Source organism: Pogona vitticeps, chromosome 12 (genome assembly GCF_051106095.1).
Source record: "Pogona vitticeps strain Pit_001003342236 chromosome 12, PviZW2.1, whole genome shotgun sequence".
Lineage (NCBI taxonomy): Eukaryota > Metazoa > Chordata > Lepidosauria > Squamata > Agamidae > Pogona > Pogona vitticeps.
In genome coordinates, this window is record NC_135794.1 from 26242442 (window position 1) to 26261380 (window position 18939).

An 18939-nucleotide genomic window follows, 5' to 3' on the forward strand; every position below is an offset into this window, starting at 1 on the left:
GGGACGTGCTTCCGGGCTCCCTGGGACCGCCCGGCTCCGGCGGCGCCCCCGGAAGGGCGATGAGAACTTTCCGGGCTGTGGCGGCACTAAAAGCCCCGGAAGCTCCCCGCGCAGCCAACGGGAGCGTGCCCTCCTCTGCAGGGTATAGCTCTAGGTGCCAGCGCGTGCCAGGCGGCGGCTGAAGCAGGGCCAGCCCCTTTGCCCCGGAGTGGGCGGTGTCTCGGCCCGCCCCGCCCCGTGAAGGCAAGCAGCCGCTTGTGCCCGCCCCCTCCCTCCCTCCAAGGGGCGGCGGCCAAAGCGGGCCCTCCCAGTTTCCCTGCCCTGCGCGGAGGGCGGGTGGGGGCGAGGCTCGCTTCCCCCGCGGTTCAGGGCGGAGAGGCTCCGCGCGCTTCCTGGGTGGGGCCCGGCGGGCGGGCCTTGGCCTGACACCCCGGAGGGGGAGGGGCCGGGGCCGGGAAGGGCGGGGCGGGGGCGGCGTCGCTAGTGCTGCTGCTGCTGCTGGTGGTGGTGGTGATCCGTATTGCGGCTGGGCTTCCGGCGCCACTCCCTGCCTGGCTCGCCGCCCTCCTCCTCGCTCCTCCTCGCGGCGGTGGGAGAGCCTGGCTGGAGTGGTTGCCGCCGCGCAGGCAGGAACGAGCCCGGCCGCGCCCGCGTCTCCCTGGGGGGAGCCCATCCGCCCGCTCGCTCTCGGGTCTCCTCCGTCGCTGGTGCTTCGCAGACGCCGCGGGGACTCGCCCTCATGTCCGTTTCGGAAGAGCCCGACGGGGCGGGCGTGGCCCGGCCCCACTATGGCTGTAAGTGACCCGCCGGGGAGGGTCGTCCTCGGGCCCCCTCCTCCTCCTCCTCCTCCTCCCCCCCCACCGGGCCCGGGCTTCAGGGGCGCTCGGAGGGGGGCCACGGGCGCTCCCTCCCGCCCTCCGTTCCCCGGGGGAGCCGCCGGCCCTTTGGGCAAACGCCCGGGCCCGGGGCGGTGGGGAATCCCGGGGGGGGGCTCATCCCTCGGCTGCGGCGGGAGGACGAGGGCCCCCCTTCCTTCCCCTTGCCCGCTCCTTTCCCCGCGGGCGCCGCCGGCCTTTTCCGCAGGAAGCCCTCGTCGCCCGCCCAGCCAGAGTCCGGCTCCTCCCGAGGAGGAGAAGGAAAAGGAGAGCAGCCGCTTGCCTGCCTGCCTGCGTGCGGGAGTGTGTGCGCGCGTGTTTGTGTGTGTGTGTGTGTGCGCGCGCGGATGCCCAGACCCCGGACCTCAGGCTGCCTGCGGCCCCAATCCGGCTGCCAGGGACAGGGCCAGGCTTCCTCCGCATAGCGGGCGGGCGGGCGGGGGGGGGTGGTGGTGGTGGTAGGGAGATAAGGACCGCTTTATTAGGGTCCGGGACCACCAAGCGGGCGGGCGGGGGGGGGGTAGGGGGAGATGTCTGAGAGGGCGCCTGCCTGCCTGTCCGCCGGCCCAGGGTCCTGGCAACCCAGGCAGGGCGTGGGCTTCTCCCCTCCTGCTTCCAGGAGGAGGTGGCTGTGCTCTGGCAGGCCGCCTGCCTCACTGGGCGGGGGGGAGGGAACCTTCTCAGGCTGCTGCCATGCAAAGAAGGCCTTCTCTCTGGGGGGGGGGGAGACACACCTCCGTTTCCTCAGGGCTGACTTTGTGGCTGTCTCCTTACAGCTGTTCTGGATAACGAACGGATGACAGCCGAAGAGATGGATGAAAGGCGGCGTCAGAATGTGGCCTATGAATATCTGTGCCACCTGGAGGAAGCCAAAAGGTCAGCCGGCCGTCCTCATCGTCGTCCTGTGGGTGGGTGCGGGGTCTGCGCATGACCCGGTCGGGGCTCAAACGTGAGGACCAAGCCCCGTCGGAAACGGCCTTCCTTGGTGGTACCTCTGAGCCCTGGTGCTACAACAACGGGTGACAAAACCAAAGTGAGATTCACCCAGTTTTTCAGGTTTTAATTTTTAGATGGCTTATTTGGTGAAATGACACACAAAAGTTAAGTTAACATAGTTTATTGCTGGTTTGGACAAAATTGGACTTTTGGCACAGAGTTATGTGGTAGAGCATTTGGAAGTTACCAAAAATGATTCCAGTGTGAAAAACAACAAAAACGTTGAGTTTTAATGCAGAAACATCAGATGAGGTGAAAGGTAAATCAGAGGATGGTTCCGCCAGAGAGGTTCCTCTTCCCCCAAGGATTTGGAGTCACACAGTATTTGTTTACTGTTTACTTTCATGCTGTGCATCACCCAAGTCGCCCTTCTGGCTTGCTGTGATGCTAATAGAGTTTTCTTCTCTTCCCCCCCCCCCCGCCCACATGGACAGTGATTTGAACCTGGTTCTCCTGAGCCCCAGTTCATCACTCTGTTTGCTAAACCCTGCTGGATTTCATTTATTGGCTTTACAGTCCCAGCTTTCTCCCCAAAATGGACTGGGGGGGGAGGGAGGGACACAACATGGCTGCACTCCTAGGTGAGCCAGCTGGGGGTGTTTGTGTAGGCCGGCTGCCCTTCCCCTGGCTTCCTGGAGCTGCCTGGTCTAGACATGGAGACACAGGCCTCAGGAACAACCACTGGGTCCCTTGTGACACACTCTCTGCTTGGGAAGTGCCGAGAAAGGCCTGCTGCTCTCCGGTGCTGGGGCTGAACGGCGCACCGGGGTGGGTGAGATGGTAAGGGCGACTTTCTTCTTAGAACCGCTTTACTGGCTGCCCATCTGTTCTGACATGGCGACGTGGTACCTTGAAGAATTTAGGAAGGAAGGCTTGCACGTGCTTCTTGGGATGTGGGAGGGCGTGCCGGGCGAGAGGTCTCTGAGAAGATCTTTTGTTTTATTTTCCTTAACTTTGCGACAAATGTGCTTTTGTGGAGAGTTTGGTTAAGATAAGGGTTACCCGCATAGGTTTCAAAATCTAAGCAAGCTTTTATGGGTGAATGTGTGTGTGTGTGTGTTTTTTTTTTCAACAGCATAGTCTAAATTTAGCTACCGTGGATTCTTTGGAACACCCAGATTGAGAAATGTTTTTCAATGATTTAGAACACATGAGCAAAATCTAAATTTAGGTCTTTAGATGAAGCTAAATCCTCATTTGACAGAAGGAACCCTGCAGCCAACAAACCGTGATTTGCTAAGCAGCCAGTGGCCGGGAAATGGGCGGAACCGCGCCGGTTTTTTGGGATTCAGTGGGTGCAGCTGAGGAGTGCGGGTTGTGCAAGCTTGATATTGGTGCGTGTGGTGCCCTTGAGGGGATCGGGGCAACTTAGTGAAGCGGGTGCTATTCTGGTGCTGCCCTTCTCCCCCCCCCCCCGGCCTTCCTTGCAGCTGCGCTTTCAGCCCTTTCTGGGTTTCTTGCATCAGCAGAACCGGAGACGGAAAGGCTGCTGGAGGGCCTTTCCTGGCACTCCTGTGAATAGCAGAGCTCAGCACCAGGGAGAGGGAGGTGTACGTTGTGGGAGTTATGGCAGGCCAGTTGGAAAGGGTGCCTGGTCCTCCTCCATGGGCACGTGGGGTGCCGTCATCAGGGGTTCCTGACCAGGCGCTGTCGTGTCCTGCAGCTGCCGCTGCTGCTGCTGCTGGAGTGGCATCGTGGAGGTTGACTTCCTCCTTTGTGAAGGGACCTTGGAGGGGAAAGGCTGAGGGCTCACACCCTTGGGTGGGGCACCGCTGGATTGGCTCCACACACGGCAGCTTTTTCCGGTGCCAAGAGGGGTGTGCTCTTGGCCGCCCGTCTGTTCCGCCTCTGGGCCTCCCCGTACTCTGCTTCCCACTGCAGCCGCCGCCGCCCCGCCTGGGTTTGGGTCTCCTTTTCATGGGCACCCGGTTTCATGATGGCCTTCCCTCCCTCCCTCCCTCCCTCCCTCCCTCCCTTTTGCTTTCTTTGCTTCCTTATTTGACAGAGCTATAGACTCAAGAGTGAGATGAGGAAGTGACTAATTTTTTCCTCCTGCCTTTTCATGCCGTTTGTTTCTCTGAGTTACACAGCCTTGCTGTTGTTTCTCTACTTTGTAAAGATGAGTTTCCTACGAAGGGTTTGGCTTGAGTCTGGTTCTCCATCCTTGGTTACTCTTGGAATATTTTAGGCCTGTTGACTCATTCAGTGTAGAATAAGGCTTTTTTTTTTTTTTTTTTTGGTTCTTTCTCAATCTTTGTCTTTGGGACCTAGTTGTCTGAGACATGTGCGTCCCACAGAAGTTGCTTAGGAGCAGTTAAGAAGATGTTGATTAGAAAGTGTTGGTGCATATACCTGAGAAACCACGAGCAGTTTGGCAGGTTCTCACGAGTTGGTGTCAAAGAGTGGACAGGCTGGCAAGGTGTGGAATGAAGGTGGGAGTCCTGAAGCTTGGGTGGCTCTCCATGGATGTTACGGAAGATGATGTCATTTGCATATTGTGGAAAGAACTGTTGCTGTTTATCAGATTGGTAATCGGGTTAGAAATCTTCATCCCTGACAAAGAATAGTTTGTCTTGAGTAACCAGCCTGCTTGGAAGTGGGTGTTTAGTCTGTTTATGGATAGCATTAACTTGTTCACTTTTTTTAAAATTGCCTAATACTCTTTGTACTGTAGCTTCTTCCACTCCTGTTCATATTGTGGTTTCTGGAAAATTAATAGAACAGGCATTATAAATAACAGGAAAAACGTTGGCTTCTTGTAGCTTGCTGCATGCAAAGGAGGTGTTCTATGTCCGACCTCTACGAGTAAAGCAGGCCCGTTTTGAAACAAGCACCTATTTTGTATCCCTTGTGATTATGCAACAACAAAGTCAAAACTTCCTCTTTTGCTACTGTAATGAGATTCAGTTAGGCCTTTGGGGCCATATGCTATGTTCAAGATGCCTGGTATGGATATATACCCGTGCTGGGGTGGGTGGGGGCACAGGAAAGCTTGTAATGGATAAATGGAAATAGATACGAGGTGGCAGCTTTAGTTTGGGAATGTTCAAATTCCCAAAATGTTCCTAATACTGTATTGGGACGATATTAGGAGCACATTGTGTGTGAGCAGAAGAGCTGTTAGCAAGGAGGCGAGGTCGTCGCTATAGGGCTCCTTCTGCAGTTCAGGGCTGCTCAAGAGCCTCTCCCAAGGGTGAGGGTGGGGCCTCTATTTCGTCCTGAATAAGAGAATCGGACAGATGATCTGCACTGTGGATGAAGGTTCTTTTGCCCTTAAGCTGGCGAGTGCCCCCCCCCCAGTTCCTGGACTGAGAAGATAGAAAAGGGAGCAGTGTTTTGAACTGTGCCTGTGTTGTTTAGAGTGCTTCCCCCCCCCAGCTTTTTTCTTTTTTTACACAGATTTTTTGGTGCTGTGGTTGTTGCACTTCTGGAACCAAGTTCTAAATTGGTTGTCGTTGTGAAATCCTCCCTTGGTAGCTTATTGCACTAGGCATTTTCACAAAACGTGGGAATGCCTGGCCTTTTAGTCATCTGGGCTGTCTTTGAAGAGCCGGTTCCACTCCTCTGTTTTCTTGGGCTGGGCTAGGCTGGGCTGGGGATATTTTGTCCTTTTTCGCTGCTTTGTTATGAGTAGACAGATCAGGGTGCAGAGTGGGTACTGTGAAAAAGTGTCCGCGTTGCCCACGGCCGCTGCTGTGTGAGCGTCCCAGGTGAGGAGGCCTGGATTGAGATGTCCTGATGGTGCCGTGGTGGCTTCAGCTGGGGCTGACAGGGTGCTCCTTGTTCAGAGACAGATCAGCCGGCCTCTGTCGGCTGAGACTCGAGTCCCACCTTCGCTCCCATGCCCTGTTTATCTGGATGGTTCCCCTCCAAGGCCAGGAGGGGAGGGGAGGGGAGGGGAGGGGAGGGGGGACACCAGGGAGAGGTGCCTGCCTGCCTGCCTGCCAGCATCTGGGCTGGCGGACGCTGTGCGCACAGTCCCCTCAGCACTAGTCAAGCCCTCTTCTGCCTGCTGTGTTGAGGGAGTTGAAGAGCGAATGCCCTTGGCCTGCAAGGGAAGACAAAGGCAGGCTTGTGCCTCCAGCCAGAACCAGCCAGTCTGGTTAGATGGGAAATGGTTACTGATTTCAACCAAAGCAAAAAGAAGAAGAAGAAGAAGTCGTCCTTGGGGGCTCTCCAAAATCTAGGTGAGGAGCTGTGGTGGCATTGGGGAACCCGTTCCCCCCCACCCACCCTCCAAATGCGAGAGGTTAGGGGGTTGCTTCCTGCTTTTCTGCTAGTGGTGCAAAGGCCTCCTTGCAGCAGAACTGGGGTGGGGGGGGCTGGAGTGGCTCCCTTGAGCAAGCAGCCAGCCTGGAGGGGAGTCCTCCCTCGGGCGGCAGGCCTGCCCTGGGCTGCCCCCGCTTTCCCCCTCACAAAGGGCCCCTGATGTGGCGGAGGAACCAGCCTGGCCCATTCCACTGGGTTTCTCTCGGCTCTCATGCCAGTGGGTGGGCTGGGGGGGGGAAGCACAGGCAGGGAGCTGGCAGCCTCTGGCACCTTCTTCTTACTAAGGACCACCTATTTTTTCTGCCCACAGAATCTGAGTGCCTAAGGAATAACTGGCCAGTGTGCATGGGCTCCTAGGCACCCGGGATCTAGGGGGCTTCAATTAGTAGCAAATGAGAGAGAGAGAGAGAGAGAGAGAGAAGGACGGTTGGATGGACGGTTGTGCCCCTTGTTATCCCCTCAACATGTGGAGGGCAACGATACCCAGGGCCCGTCTTCCTTCATGCCGTAGTCCGACCGTCTGTGGTTCTCCTGCTGCTGCTGCTGCTGCTGCTGGGAAAGGGGCTCCGTCTGGACCTGCAGCAGCCGAGCCTGGCATCGTGTGCTTGGGTGGAGGCTCGCCAGGTGTGGAGCGCTGCTGCTGCTGCTGCTGCTGCCAGAATCCTCCCCCGTCGTGAGCAAGCCCAGGCCCCAGTGGGAATGTTCCCCTCTAACGGCTGCTTTCCTGCCAGGACGCTCAGGCTCCTCTGGGGGGGGAGGGGGGTTGTTGCTGTGACTGGCACAGAGGCAGGATCGGAGGGGGGGGCAGGTGCTGGCCCTTCCTTTGCCCCTTCTAGGGGGCAGGAGGCGGATGGTCCCTGGGAGTGGTTGGCGGTGGCCAGATCCGGGGACTGACGGGTTTGGCTGCCCTCTTGCGCGGACAGGACAGTGGATGGGGCGTGTCCAGCCCTCACATGCTGAGGGCGGTGGAAGAGGGGCAGGTGTGTGTGTGTGTGTGTGTGTGTGTGTGTGTGTGTGTGTGTGTGTGTGTGTGTGTGTGTGTGTGTGTGTGTGTGTGTGTGTGTGTGTGTGTGTGTTGCAGGAGGAGGTGGCTCCATCGTTCGTTCGTGGGAGCACGAGGAGTGGTGAGGCTGACCAGCCTGCCTGGCTGCCTTGGTGAGTGCCAGGGGGCTTCTCCCCCCCCCAGGGCCTCACCAGAGGGTTGGCAGCTGCGCCATGTGCCAAGCGCCAGGCGCGCTTCCTCTGAGTGGTTGGTTCAGGCACAGCAGAGTTTCAACATTTTTGTAGCAGAGGAAATGGTGCTGCTCTCTCTCTCTCTCTCTCTCTCTTGCCTGAGGAATATAAAAACGAGCTTTGGGGAGCGAAGTGGGGGGCACAGGAGTGGAGGCGATGCCCCAAGACCCTACTCGGGAGAGCTTGCAGGAGAAGAGCAGCATCACTTCTAGAAATCTGGCTGGGGAGCAGAGGACCGCCTTTGCCTTTTCCCTCCTCAGGGCTATCATCCTTCCAGGGACGGGTGATCTGTCTTCTTTTGGGGCCACCAGGCAGTCTTGCCAGCTTCTTCCTTCCTCCCCCTTGCCCAGCCCTGGGTTGGACTGACGTTTTTTTGAGGTGGGAAAGTCAGGGAAGGAGGAGGGCCAAACAGGTCGGGCCGGTTTCCCTCCTTGAGAGCAGAGGGAGGGGCTCTCCACTCCCTTCCTCCTCCTCCTCCTCCTCCTCCTCCTCCTCCTCCTTGCTTTCTGCCTGCGGCGGCTGCTCGGGATTGACTAGGTTTTGATCTGAGGGTGGGTTGGTTCCTCCTGCGGATGAGTCATCTTATACACCAAGGCAGAGAAAGCCAAACCGTCAGCAGCCGCCCTCTGGAGCCCCTGATCAGGGCAAGCAGCCGCTCAGGACTTTGCAGAAATGGGCGTCTCTCTGGTGGGGGCTGTTGGCAGTGTAGTTTTGTCCGTTCCTTTGAGCTGCAGTCATGGGCAGGCAGCCCTTGGCCAGTTGCTGGTGGAGCACCGGAGATGCTCACGGGGCATTTTGAGGCCCTCCCTCAGGCCATCTGGGAAATCCCAGTGGTCGGTCAGGTTGGGATGATTGGTGCTCCAGAGGGAGCCCCTGAGGTACAAGGCCACAGACTTGCTGGGAGGGAGGGAGGGGGGCTCCAGGCAACTGGGGTGTCTTCTTTGCCTCCATTTCAGGCAGCTCATAGGGGGCACTTTGTTCTAGTGCCCCCAAGACACACGCACACAGACAGACCCACCCCTTTGGGAGCCCATCTGGCATTTAGATCTGCTGCCAGCCTCACGGCCGGCCGCGGCCCCTCTGGCTCGGGCGCTGAGCTTTCCTCGCGTTCTGCTCTGTGGCTCAGTCCAGCTGCGCAGGCAAGAATGGCCCAGGGCCTCTGGGTGGGGCCTTCGCTGATGTCATGTTTTAAATTTGGTAAAATAACGTTCCTAGTCAGTCCTGTGCTGGAAAGTTCACCGAAGAAAGGAGTGGGGGGGGAGAGGAAGGGGCTGGGACGGAGCAGCGCTCGCGCTCTCCCGCTCTCCCTCTCCCTCCCTCTCTCTCTCTCTCCCCCTCCCTCTTGCTCAGTCTCTCTTTCCCCTGTTTGGGCCAAAGCCTCTGACTAACCTGGCTGAGCACTTGAGAAGCTTCTTGACCGTCCTGGGGCTGGACTCCCTTTTCCATGGAAGGCCGGGGGGGGGGCAGAGCATCAAGGAGGACAAAGGACAGTCCTTTGGCTTTGAGCTGGCAGTGTGATGGCTGTGTGGATGGATGGGTGGAAGACACATCAGCCCTGATCCTCCATTTGCCTCTGCTCTGTGTTATTGCACCCAGGGCTTCCGCCTTCTCCTTAAAACAAGAGAACTGGGCAAAAGAGGAGAGTCGCCCAGGCCCTATCTGGTTGCTGGCATCGGGTGCTTTCTCTCTGGAAACCTCCACCCACCCACCCATTTTACTTTTAGGCACCACCAGCTTCCCAAGGCGTTTGCAGCCTCCAGAAAACTCACCTCTAGAAGGGAAGGGGCTGCCAGCAGGTTCTTTCCATGGTTTGGCAACAGAAGGAGCCAGAGTGGGAGGGGGGGAAAGAGAGCTGCTATGCCAGTTGGGGCAGGGAGATTGTTTTCTAGTCGTTGCCCCCCTCCCATATTTGCCAGGAGAGCGCAGAGGGCAGGGCAGGAAAAGCACTCGGGGGGGGGGCTTTTCAAGGCACTGGGGGTGGCGGGGGGGGGGGCAGCCGCACGGCCTTTCCAGTCTTGGCCTCCTCCACTCAGCCTGTTTCCTGCTGGCCAGGGTCAGAGCAGTGGGTGGCTGGCGCTGGTGAGGAGAGAGGGAACCCCTGGCCTGCCAGCCGGAGCCAGAAGCCCCCCCCCACCAGTGCTGCAGGTTGGCTGTAAAATGCTCTCCTCCAAGGGTCCTGGTGGTTTGGCTTCGGCTCCTTGGGTGGAGCGACCGGGTACCTGACTGGAAAGTCCACCATATAGGATACTTTTCTCAGGTGGTTGTTGAAGGATCTGCCTTAAAAAGAAGAAGAAAGAGGCCCGGGTTGGGCTGGAGGGAGGCCTGCTCTCTCTCCCCCCCCCCCCGGGAGCCCGGCTCTGCCCACCACCTCTCTCTTCAGCCTGCTCGGCTCTTGTCTCCCCCTCCACCCCCACTCCGGGGCTTCCGGAGCTGCTGTGTGGCATTTCCTCCAGAGGCTTGGTTTGCCTCCTGCAGTCAAGAGGAAGTGGTGTCTGCCAGGAGGAGGTTCCTCCTGTTCCTCCTGCTGATGTCTGGGCCGAGGGAAGAGCAACACCCCAAGCAGGCCAACCTCCGGAGAAGGAATTAGGGAAGAAAAACACCACTGTGGAGAAGTCAGGGCAGCACACAAAGAAGGCCCTGCGGAGGACTCCCCCCCCCAGCCCCCCCCCCCAGCTGAAGGACTTCAGCCGTTCAGTCGAAGGCTCTCCAGGTCTAAAACACCCGCCCGCCTTCTCGTAAACCAACCCACCGGGACCGTTTGCCTTTCCGGACCAAGGCCCCTTTCCTTTGCCCTGGCCGTCCGCTTCGGGGCTGGCACCTCTCCTCTTCTTGGGAAGGCTCTTCTGCTGCTGCATTTTTATAGTTGTGCTGTGTTGTGAGAAGTTCTTACCGAAGCAGGTAGATGGACGTCCTTGAGCACATTTAGTAACTCGAGACTCCAATTCCATTGCGGGCACTTCCTCCTCTTACGTTCGCTCTCTCTTTTCAGGTGGATGGAGGCCTGCCTTAACGAGGATCTGCCCCCCACGACCGAGCTGGAGGAGGGGCTCAGGAATGGGGTCTTCTTGGCAAAACTTGGAAACTTCTTCTCTCCCAAAGTGGTGTCGCTCAAGAAGATCTATGACCGAGAGCAAACGAGATATAAGGTGGGTGGGTGACATTTCCCTCTGCAGGGATCCCAAAACACTTGGAGAGTTGAGAGAGAGAGAGAGAGAGAGAGAGAGAGAGAGAGAGCGCGTCCCGGGGAGGGGGATAGAGAAAAGTATCCCGGGTGGGAGGGGTGAAATTATGCTTGCGGAAAAATTTTAACCGGGATCATCTATGAAAGGTGGCTTCAGCTGCCAACTCCAAGGATTCATTTTTTCATTCAAAATTTTGAAATTCTGCTGTTCAACGGACCTTAATTGACCCTGCCCAGCAGCTTTCAGTAAGGAAATTTCGAAGAGGTTGCTGTGTTAATTTATTTTCAACTTCCATAATGGGGGGGGGGGGAAGCAGAAACAAAAACATGAGGAATGTAACATCTTTAAGATTAATACCTCTCTTTCAGTGTGAGTTTTTGTGGAAGACAATCCAGTTCCTCAAACAAAATGGATACTGTAATCCAGGAAAGCTCATATTTTGAAACAAGTGTTTCATGCTTAAATGGGCCTCTGTTTTTGTTTTGGCGGTAGGTAGTATGACTAGGAAAGAAGGAATCATAGACACCAGTTTGCAGGATCCTGAGAGCCTCGTCTCGGCACTCTTAGGGCTCAGAGAGAGCAGCTTTGGTTGGCAAAACCATGACCTTGGTTCTCTCCAACTCCTGGTTCATAGACAAAGGTGACCCATGCCAGCGCCCACCTGATTCTCGGTGCTGTGTCATGTTCCCCTTTTCTTCTCTATTAAAAAAGGCTGCATGGTCATGGAAACAGCACAGATACAGGAGCAAGCGATACCTTTAGTTGACCATTCAGAATATAAAACAAACAAGAAAACAGAAAACAAAATGCAAACAGCAAGCTTTCGATGACAAAACAACATCTTCAAGGCTGGGCATCATGTTTTTGTGGATAGTTCCAACTTACATGGTTATTAATGTCCCAAATCTACATGGCTGATGGTTGAAGAATGATGTTGGCTAAGGGAGTTCAGAATGCCCAGGAACGTGACCTGCCTCTAACCAGAGTTGGGACTGGGAACGTTATGAGATGCCCAGGAATCATCTTTTCTGTGTTTCAGGCCACAGGCCTCCACTTCCGGCATACAGACAATGTGATCCAGTGGCTGAATGCCATGGCTGAAATCGGGCTTCCCAAGGTAGGAACGTTTGCCTGTAGGTGGGAGGGAGACCGCTTCTTTCTGCTCATGCCTGGGATCTTGTCGCTCATATAGAGGTTCTGGGTCGAGCTTGCCAAAGGGCCGGGAAAACCTCCGCCACCCCCCTCCTTCAGTGCCGTGAGACTCCAAAGGCCGGCCTCATCTCCTGTCTGGGAATCTTTGGCTCCCAAATGTTCCCCTGGTCATTGCCAAGAGTTCTGTGAAATAATACTCGGTGGCTGAAAAGGTGGTGCAGATTTATGTGAATGAGCATTATGGGCTGGAGGCTGGGTGGATGGTTATCTCAGGGAGGGCGGAAGTGGCCGACGGAGTGCTTGGCCCTCTCAGATTTCCTGACCCTTTTGTGGTTTGGGGATGGGGATGGGCTGGCTTCCTTGGTGAGCCAGGGAGATTCTTCTGCCCATGTCTGCCCCAGCTGTTCCCCCAAGAGGTAAGGAGTGACTCAGGGCAAAGGGAAGGGAGCTTGCTGAACGCGGTTGCCCTCTGCGAGTTTTGGTAGGGAACCTGGGTGCATTGTTTGTTTCTTCTGCCTTCAGATTTTTTACCCAGAAACCACAGACATCTATGATCGCAAGAACATGCCTCGTTGCATTTACTGTATCCATGCACTCAGGTAAGGGAACCCTTTTTTTAAAAAAAAGGACTTGTGTATCACTTTCCAAGTGAACCTGTAGACCTTTTAAAATAAGACATTACGAAATGATATTGCAGGCCTGGAGGATAGAAGGCTGCCTGACCGTTTCCTTTTCTTCTCCTCAGTCTGTACCTTTTCAAGTTGGGATTGGCCCCACAGATCCAGGACCTGTACGGCAAAGTGGATTTCACAGGTGAGGGGGACTGACCAGGAGGAGAAACAGCCGGCTGGAATTTCTGTGCCTGTTTTTGTTTCTTGCCAAAAAGCAAAGCCTGGGTTAGAACGAACCCTGCCTCAGTGGAACAAGGGCCTTCCTGGGGTTTTTTTCCCCTCTCTCTAGGAGTCATGATCGAGTCCCCTGGAGAGCACCTAATGCTCGGTCACTGGAGCCAAAGGGCCGTTCTCACCCTCTTGATCTCTTTGCCCTCTTTCAGAGGAAGAAATCAGCAACATGAGGCTTGAGCTGGAAAAATATGGGATCCAGATGCCGGCATTCAGCAAGATTGGTGGGATTCTGGCCAATGAGCTCTCTGTGGATGAAGCCGCATGTAAGTGCCAGTGACATTCCCTCCTCTCTGTCTGGGCTGTTTATCAAATGTGCATAGACCTATTGCAGTTTTGATTGTGTTTTTGATTTTTGTATAATTATAATGTCTGATGTGTTTGTTTTTTACCTACTAGTGCTCTTGTTTTATCTTTTATTTATTGTTTGTTTCTTTGATTACAGTATATTGTAAACCGCCCAGAGTGGCCTTGCAGCTAGATGGGTGGTATAAAAGATGAATGAATGAATGAATGAATGAATGAATGAATTAATTAATTAATTAATTAATTAATTAATTAATTAATTAATTAATAAAAGCAGCTTACTCAACAGTTGGCTCACCAGTTTTAATTGTGCAAGTCCACTTCTGGTCACTACCAAGAATTGGGCATCCAGGCTTAGCGAGGAATCCAGAAGGTCATCCAGGTGACATGACTCAGTTGTAGGGGGCGTTTTAGCCCTATCCAGCACAGGCTGAATTCCTCTTCCCTTGTTGTCCCGAGCAGAATGAAACAGAAAATAGGGTATATGGACAGCAGTAAAAGCAGCAGAGGTTTTCAATCAGGCAGCAAAGCTGTTATTTGCCCCTTGATGGGTTTATGGCTGCTTTGGCCCCTAAAGCAGTGGTCCCCAACCAGATGTCTTTGGACTACAACTCCCAGAAACCTTCATCACCACCTCTGCTAGCCAGGATTTCTGGGAGTTGAAGTCCAAGAACATCTGGGGGCCCGAGGTTGGGGACCACCACTCTATAGGATTTTTGCCCTCTGCAAAGGCTAGAGCAGGTGGCTCTTCCATGTGTGTGGCTCTGCCAGATGTGTGCCTCCAGGGCAGTGGACGACGTCCTGAATGTGTGCCTTTGTCCTCTTTCTTACAGTGCATGCAGCTGTCATTGCCATCAACGATGCTGTTGAGCGCCAGATTCCGGCTGAGACTTTTGCCGCTATGAGGAACCCCAATGCTATGCTGGTGAACCTGGAGGAGACCCTGGCCCCAGACTACCAGGGCACTCTGTACCAAGCCAAGCAGGAGAAGACTGCAAACGCCCGAAACAGGGTAGGGGCTCCCTCCTCCTTCCCAGGAGAAAGTAGCTAGACCCATGGCCAGAAAGAGAGGCGATCATGCTGGGTGCAGCCAGCATGTCCCAGAGTCCTCTCTCTGTCTCTTAGAGCTGAAGAATGGGATGAAGAGGGATGCCCAGCCCAGGAGGCCCCGGAACCCGTTCCGTGCAGAAGGAGATGCCTCTTCTTCCCATGTTCTTCTTCTGGGCCCTTTAGGAAGAGAGAGCAGCCATTCTTGCAGAACAGCTGTCTGCTGCTCTTGGCATGCTGACTGTGCCTTTTTTTTTTACTTATTAAGCAATGGTGTTTGTATAGGAGTAAGGACCTGCATCAACCAATTAAAAGAGAGTCTCTTTTTTCATATGAAGCTCAAAGCTTCTAGGTAAACATAGCCAGTGTCACGGTGAAGAGGCGAACTAAATAGTGGGGGATTGTGGTGCTGTTCTATTACTGCAAGCAGTGGGAGGCTGATCTGAGCAAACTGGAGTTTAGGCACGGATGGGTCAAACGTGGCTCCCTCCTCCTGGCAGCCTGTTGTGGCTTCGCAGAAGGGCTGCTCTTCCTTCTGTGTAGGGAACGCTCCTTGGGGTTGCAGCGTTTTCAGGGTGGGCTGTGTGCCATTCCTCCCTAGAGGTGGAGCGGGGGTGGCGGAAAGGCAGTCCAGAGGCCTGGCCAGTGGCCGGCAACCGCTGGCGAGCCTAGGAGAGCCACACTCCCATCAGCTTCCCTGCCAGGAGCATCCCAACTCCCTCCGTGGTAGAAGCGTTGGCCCTACAGACGAGGTCTCGAAAGAAAGGGTCCTTCTTGATGCTCTCCTGTCTCCAGATTGCCTCTGAAGATGCGGAAAGAGAACGGGACGTGTATGAAGAGCTCCTGACACAAGCGGAGATCCAGGGCAACATCAACAAAGTTAATAGTAAGTGCAGGCCGCCGTCCTGGCCGGACTCTCCTGGCTTCCTCTGGAAAGCCATCATCATCCTCTGCTCTGCCTGGTTTTCCCTCCTCGTTACACCTGGGAATGGGGAGGGCCAGCACCCAAAGGCACACAAGCCCTTTCAGGAGAAGCGATGCCTCAAGTGATGCCTTGAACCGCCCTCGCAGACCTGGTGCCATCTGACGTGCTGGAAGGCATCTCCCACACCGACGCCCCCCTCCCTTCTCCCTCCACATGGTAGTGGAAAGCGGAGAGCAATCCTGAGCGGTTCCTTCCCCCCCTCCCCCGGCCCCTTGCAAGCGCTGCCCTGTTGAGACTTCGGCCTCTTTTCTTCCAGCACTTTCAGCCCTGTCAAAGGTGGACCTGGCTCTGAACCGAGGAGATGCGGCTGCTCTGTTCCAGGCCTTGGCATCAGCCGCTCTGGGCCTTCGGGGGCTGCAGCGTGAAAACAGCGACTGGTATTTCAAGCAGCTTCTGCGAGAGAAGCAACAGAGGCAGGAGGTACATGAGAAAAAGGGGAGGCGTGGGTGAACGCAGGCCAGTTCAGAAGCCCCTTTAGCCTCTGTAGTTGGCCGAGCAGTGTTCTGACCTTGAAGCAAACACAGGCTTGCCGTGACACAGAAAAATGGAATGCACAGAAAATGTGTCTCTGATCTAGAACAGAACCACGCTGGACATCCGGGCCGGTTGGCCAGGGGTGGCCACTGTTGGGCTTCTGCTCTGTGCCCTTTTTTCATTTGCTTCCTGTTGTGATTTGTGTTACTGTGGCTGTGTGTGCAGTGGCTGTGTTCAGGCCGGGCCACACCCTATCAGTGGTTCAGAGGGTTTCCCCATTACCTTCCAGACTGCTCTGGTTTGTGTTCTGGAGTGAGATCTGCAGAGCCAAGTGACACAGGTTTCAGGATGCGATTTCAGAGTTGGTGGACATTGTGAACCCCAAGTGTTCTGTTTTAGGCTGGCAGAGAAGGGTCCCTTCAGAAGGAGGAGCTGCAGGCAGGGGTGGACGTGGCCAACAGTACCGCCCAGCAGTACCAGCAAAGTAAGTCCTCCTCTGTGGCTCTGCACCTCTGAAAGCAGGTTCCAGGAACTCCCCAAGTCCCAGCAGAGGGCCTGGCTGTCCTGCCCGACACACACACACACACACACACACACACACACACACCCGTGCCTACAGCAGAGGAGCCCCACCTGCAAGAGCCTTGACTCTTTCTTCCCCACATCCCCCCTTTGTGTTCCCAGGACTGACCGCCGTGGGGAGGATCAACGTGGCCATCCGTGGCGGCTTGGCCGAGAAGACGGTGGTGGAGCTGATGAATCCGGAGGCTCAGCTGCCCCCGGTGTACCCGTTTGCTGCCGAGCTGTACCAGAAGGAGCTGGCCACGCTCCAGCAGCAGAGCCCGGAGGTGAGGGACCCTTCTCTGTGCTTTTCTCCTGGAGGGGGGTGAACAGCCAGTCACCTCTCAAGGGGAACTCACAGCGGCTCCCGGTGCCCTGGCCAGAGGGGAGGGTTCAGGCTGCCGCCTCCGATGACCGCGGACCGCCTCCTTTTGTCTTTGCGTGGCCGGGCGTGGGGTCTTCATCTCGGTCTTTTCCCCACCCAGGGCAACCTCACGCACCCGGAGCTGTCAGTGGCCGTGGAGATGCTCTCCTCCGTCGCCCTGATCAACCGGGCCCTGGACTCTGGCGATGTGAACATGGTCTGGAAGCAGCTGAGCAGCCCCGTGACGGGCCTGACCAACGTCGAGGATGAAAATTCCCAGAGGTCTGTTCGGTCGGGCCACTCCGTGGGCGCAGACCCCTCCCCTGCTTCTCCCTCGGCTTCCTCGGCTCCTGGGAAGGAACAGCTGCGGAAGGCGAGGGAAGCGGATGCCGGAGTCCGGCGGCTCCTGCAGCGGGGCAGCCATGTCTGCTTCGTTCACCCAGAGTTTGTGCGCCTCCTGCAGAGTTGGGGGGAGGGGGGGGCTGGGAGGCGGCGGAAGGCCCTCCCCATTGAAGTCCTCCGGAAGAAGGCTTGCAAACTGCCCCCTCGGTGTGAGGCCAGAGGGGGCAGTTTGGGCGGTGGGGGGGGGAGAGAGGATGGTGATCCCTTGGGTGTCCTCCAGTGGCTTTACGCTGTACTTTGATGCTCGGGGAAAAGCTTTCCCTTTGGGCCTGCTCGGATTCACCTCTCTCCCTCCCCCCCCCGAAGGTTGTCTCACTTTCTCTTTCTGTTTTTCTTTTGTGGGTCTGCTTAAGTTTTTGTATTTAATGTGTGTCTCCAAGTGGTTCCTTAACATAGTTGCCACCTTGTCTCCTGGCTGTGGCAGGTACCTTGATGAACTGCTGAAGCTGAAGGCTCGGGTGCAGGCTGAAGGGGTTGAGTTCGTCACTTGGAACGACATACAGTCCTGTGTGGACCGCGTGAACATCGTGGTCCAGGAGGAACATGAGAGTAAGTGGCAGAAGGCAGCGGGGTGTGCGTGTGTGTGTACGTGTGTGTGTACGTGTGTGTGTTTCTGTCTATTGGCTAAGAGGCCTCTGGTTGCCTGTGGGTTGCACAGAGTTCTCCTAGAGCAGGCAAATGAGCGGCAGTTCCTTCTTTGTTCGAGGCTTTCGTTCGTAGGAAACCCTTGAGTGACATGGAATAGACCTTAAGCTGCTCCTGAACTGGGCAAGGGGGTGTTGTTATTCCCTGCCCTTTGAAGAAGAGTTGAAGTCATCAGGCAGCAGAAGGGAGCCTGGTAGTCCCTGAGACTTGGATGGTTAAGGAAAATGATCATAGAAAAGGTGTGGTGTTGGGTTAGAGCGTTAGGCCAGGACTGTGGAGACATGGGTTCAAATCCTGCCTCAGCTGGCAAACTGGCTGGGTGAGCCTTGGCCAGTTCTGCTCTCTCAGCCTGACTTACCTCAGGGTTGTTGTGAAGATAAAAGAAGTGAGAAGGAGAGCCGTGCCTGTTGACTTGAGTGCTCGCCAGAGGAAAGGTGGCCTTGAAAGGTTACCACGTAGCAGAGGTGGTGGACCGGGTAGGGGGGGCGCCTGTCCCTTTCAGAGCAAGGGTGAGCACAGGGTTTGTGGCCAGTTGCCAGCTGGTGCCTCCCTGCCGTATCGACGTCCAGCTTCTTCTTTTTCATCATGCGTGTCCCAGGGATTGTGGCCATTGGGCTCATCAATGAGGCTTTGGATGAAGGAGATCCGAAGAAAACGCTACAGGCGCTGCAGATTCCCGCAGCAAAACTGGAAGGGGTGACCCCCAAAGTAGCACAACATTACCAAGTTGTCCTGCTTCGCACGAAGAGGGAGAAAGCGCAGGTGAGTCGACCGGCGGCCGCATCGGTCCCAGCCCAAGACGAGGCCAGGGGGAGACCTGGGGCTTTGGGGGCTGGAGTGGCTGCTGGTGGGATCACTGGTGTCCAGCGAGGGTGGCCACAGGGCGGTTGCTCAGAGCCTGAAGAACAACCAGCGGCAGGAAGGGACGTGGGCCTCCCCTCACTGCCCGGCCCGCCAACTCCACGGCTCCTTTGGCATGTCTCTGCAGAGCAGCCCATCCTGGCCGAGGACATAGTCTCTTGGTTTCCTCCGGTCAACCCTCTCCAAACATAAGGCTTCCGTAGGATGACTTTCCTGCCCTCCTCTTAGTTCCTCCTTTACCTGGTGGGAAGGAGGGTAAATTCCCGAAGGGAAGCCGGTTCACCCCCTGCCCAGGCACGTCCTGAGTGTGTGTGTGTATGTGTGTGTGTGTGTGTGGGGGGGCGAAATAGTCTCTCATGTCTGTGATGAAGACAGTGTTGCTTTGCTTTCCTTTCCTTTCAGGAAACTCGGGATGAAACAGCTGTTCTCTGGCTGGATGAAATCCAGGGTGGCATTCATCAGTCCAACAGGGACACGGAAGAAGCTCAAAAGTGTAAGCCTCCTCTTCCTCTCTTTCAGGGATGCCAGACCCTGGCCTGAGTCGTCTCTCTTTGCCGTGGAGGCTTCTGCCCTTTGAAGCTGAAGGCCTTGAGAGAGGGCCTTGCCCTTGCTTTAAACGCTCTGCGTTTTCCCCCCGTGTCATTCTTGGCCGGCTCCAGGCTGTCCCGTACTGCAGCGCTCGGTC

At 56.0% G+C, this 18939-nt stretch overlaps 1 protein-coding gene across 2 annotated transcripts in view; it reads left to right on the plus strand.

The window, feature by feature from the left end:
- Positions 1-506: 506 nt before the first annotated feature.
- The window catches only part of IQGAP1 (IQ motif containing GTPase activating protein 1), a 37804-nt gene continuing 19371 nt past the window's right edge, over positions 507-18939 (plus strand). Inside the window, exons 1-16 of one of the 2 annotated variants that reach the window (XM_020790049.3) lie at positions 507-794; positions 1652-1751; positions 10363-10519; positions 11595-11672; positions 12230-12306; positions 12453-12520; positions 12762-12875; positions 13749-13927; positions 14758-14848; positions 15204-15367; positions 15821-15905; positions 16106-16269; positions 16468-16628; positions 17173-17297; positions 17992-18155; positions 18657-18747. In XM_020790049.3, coding sequence (XP_020645708.3) covers positions 740-794; positions 1652-1751; positions 10363-10519; positions 11595-11672; positions 12230-12306; positions 12453-12520; positions 12762-12875; positions 13749-13927; positions 14758-14848; positions 15204-15367; positions 15821-15905; positions 16106-16269; positions 16468-16628; positions 17173-17297; positions 17992-18155; positions 18657-18747 — 1873 coding nt within the window. In that variant the 5' untranslated portion in view covers positions 507-739. Of the gene's footprint in view, positions 795-1651; positions 1752-5871; positions 6059-10362; positions 10520-11594; positions 11673-12229; positions 12307-12452; positions 12521-12761; positions 12876-13748; positions 13928-14757; positions 14849-15203; positions 15368-15820; positions 15906-16105; positions 16270-16467; positions 16629-17172; positions 17298-17991; positions 18156-18656; positions 18748-18939 lie in introns of those variants that run through there. The other variant, XM_072981558.2, reaches the window with a different exon arrangement.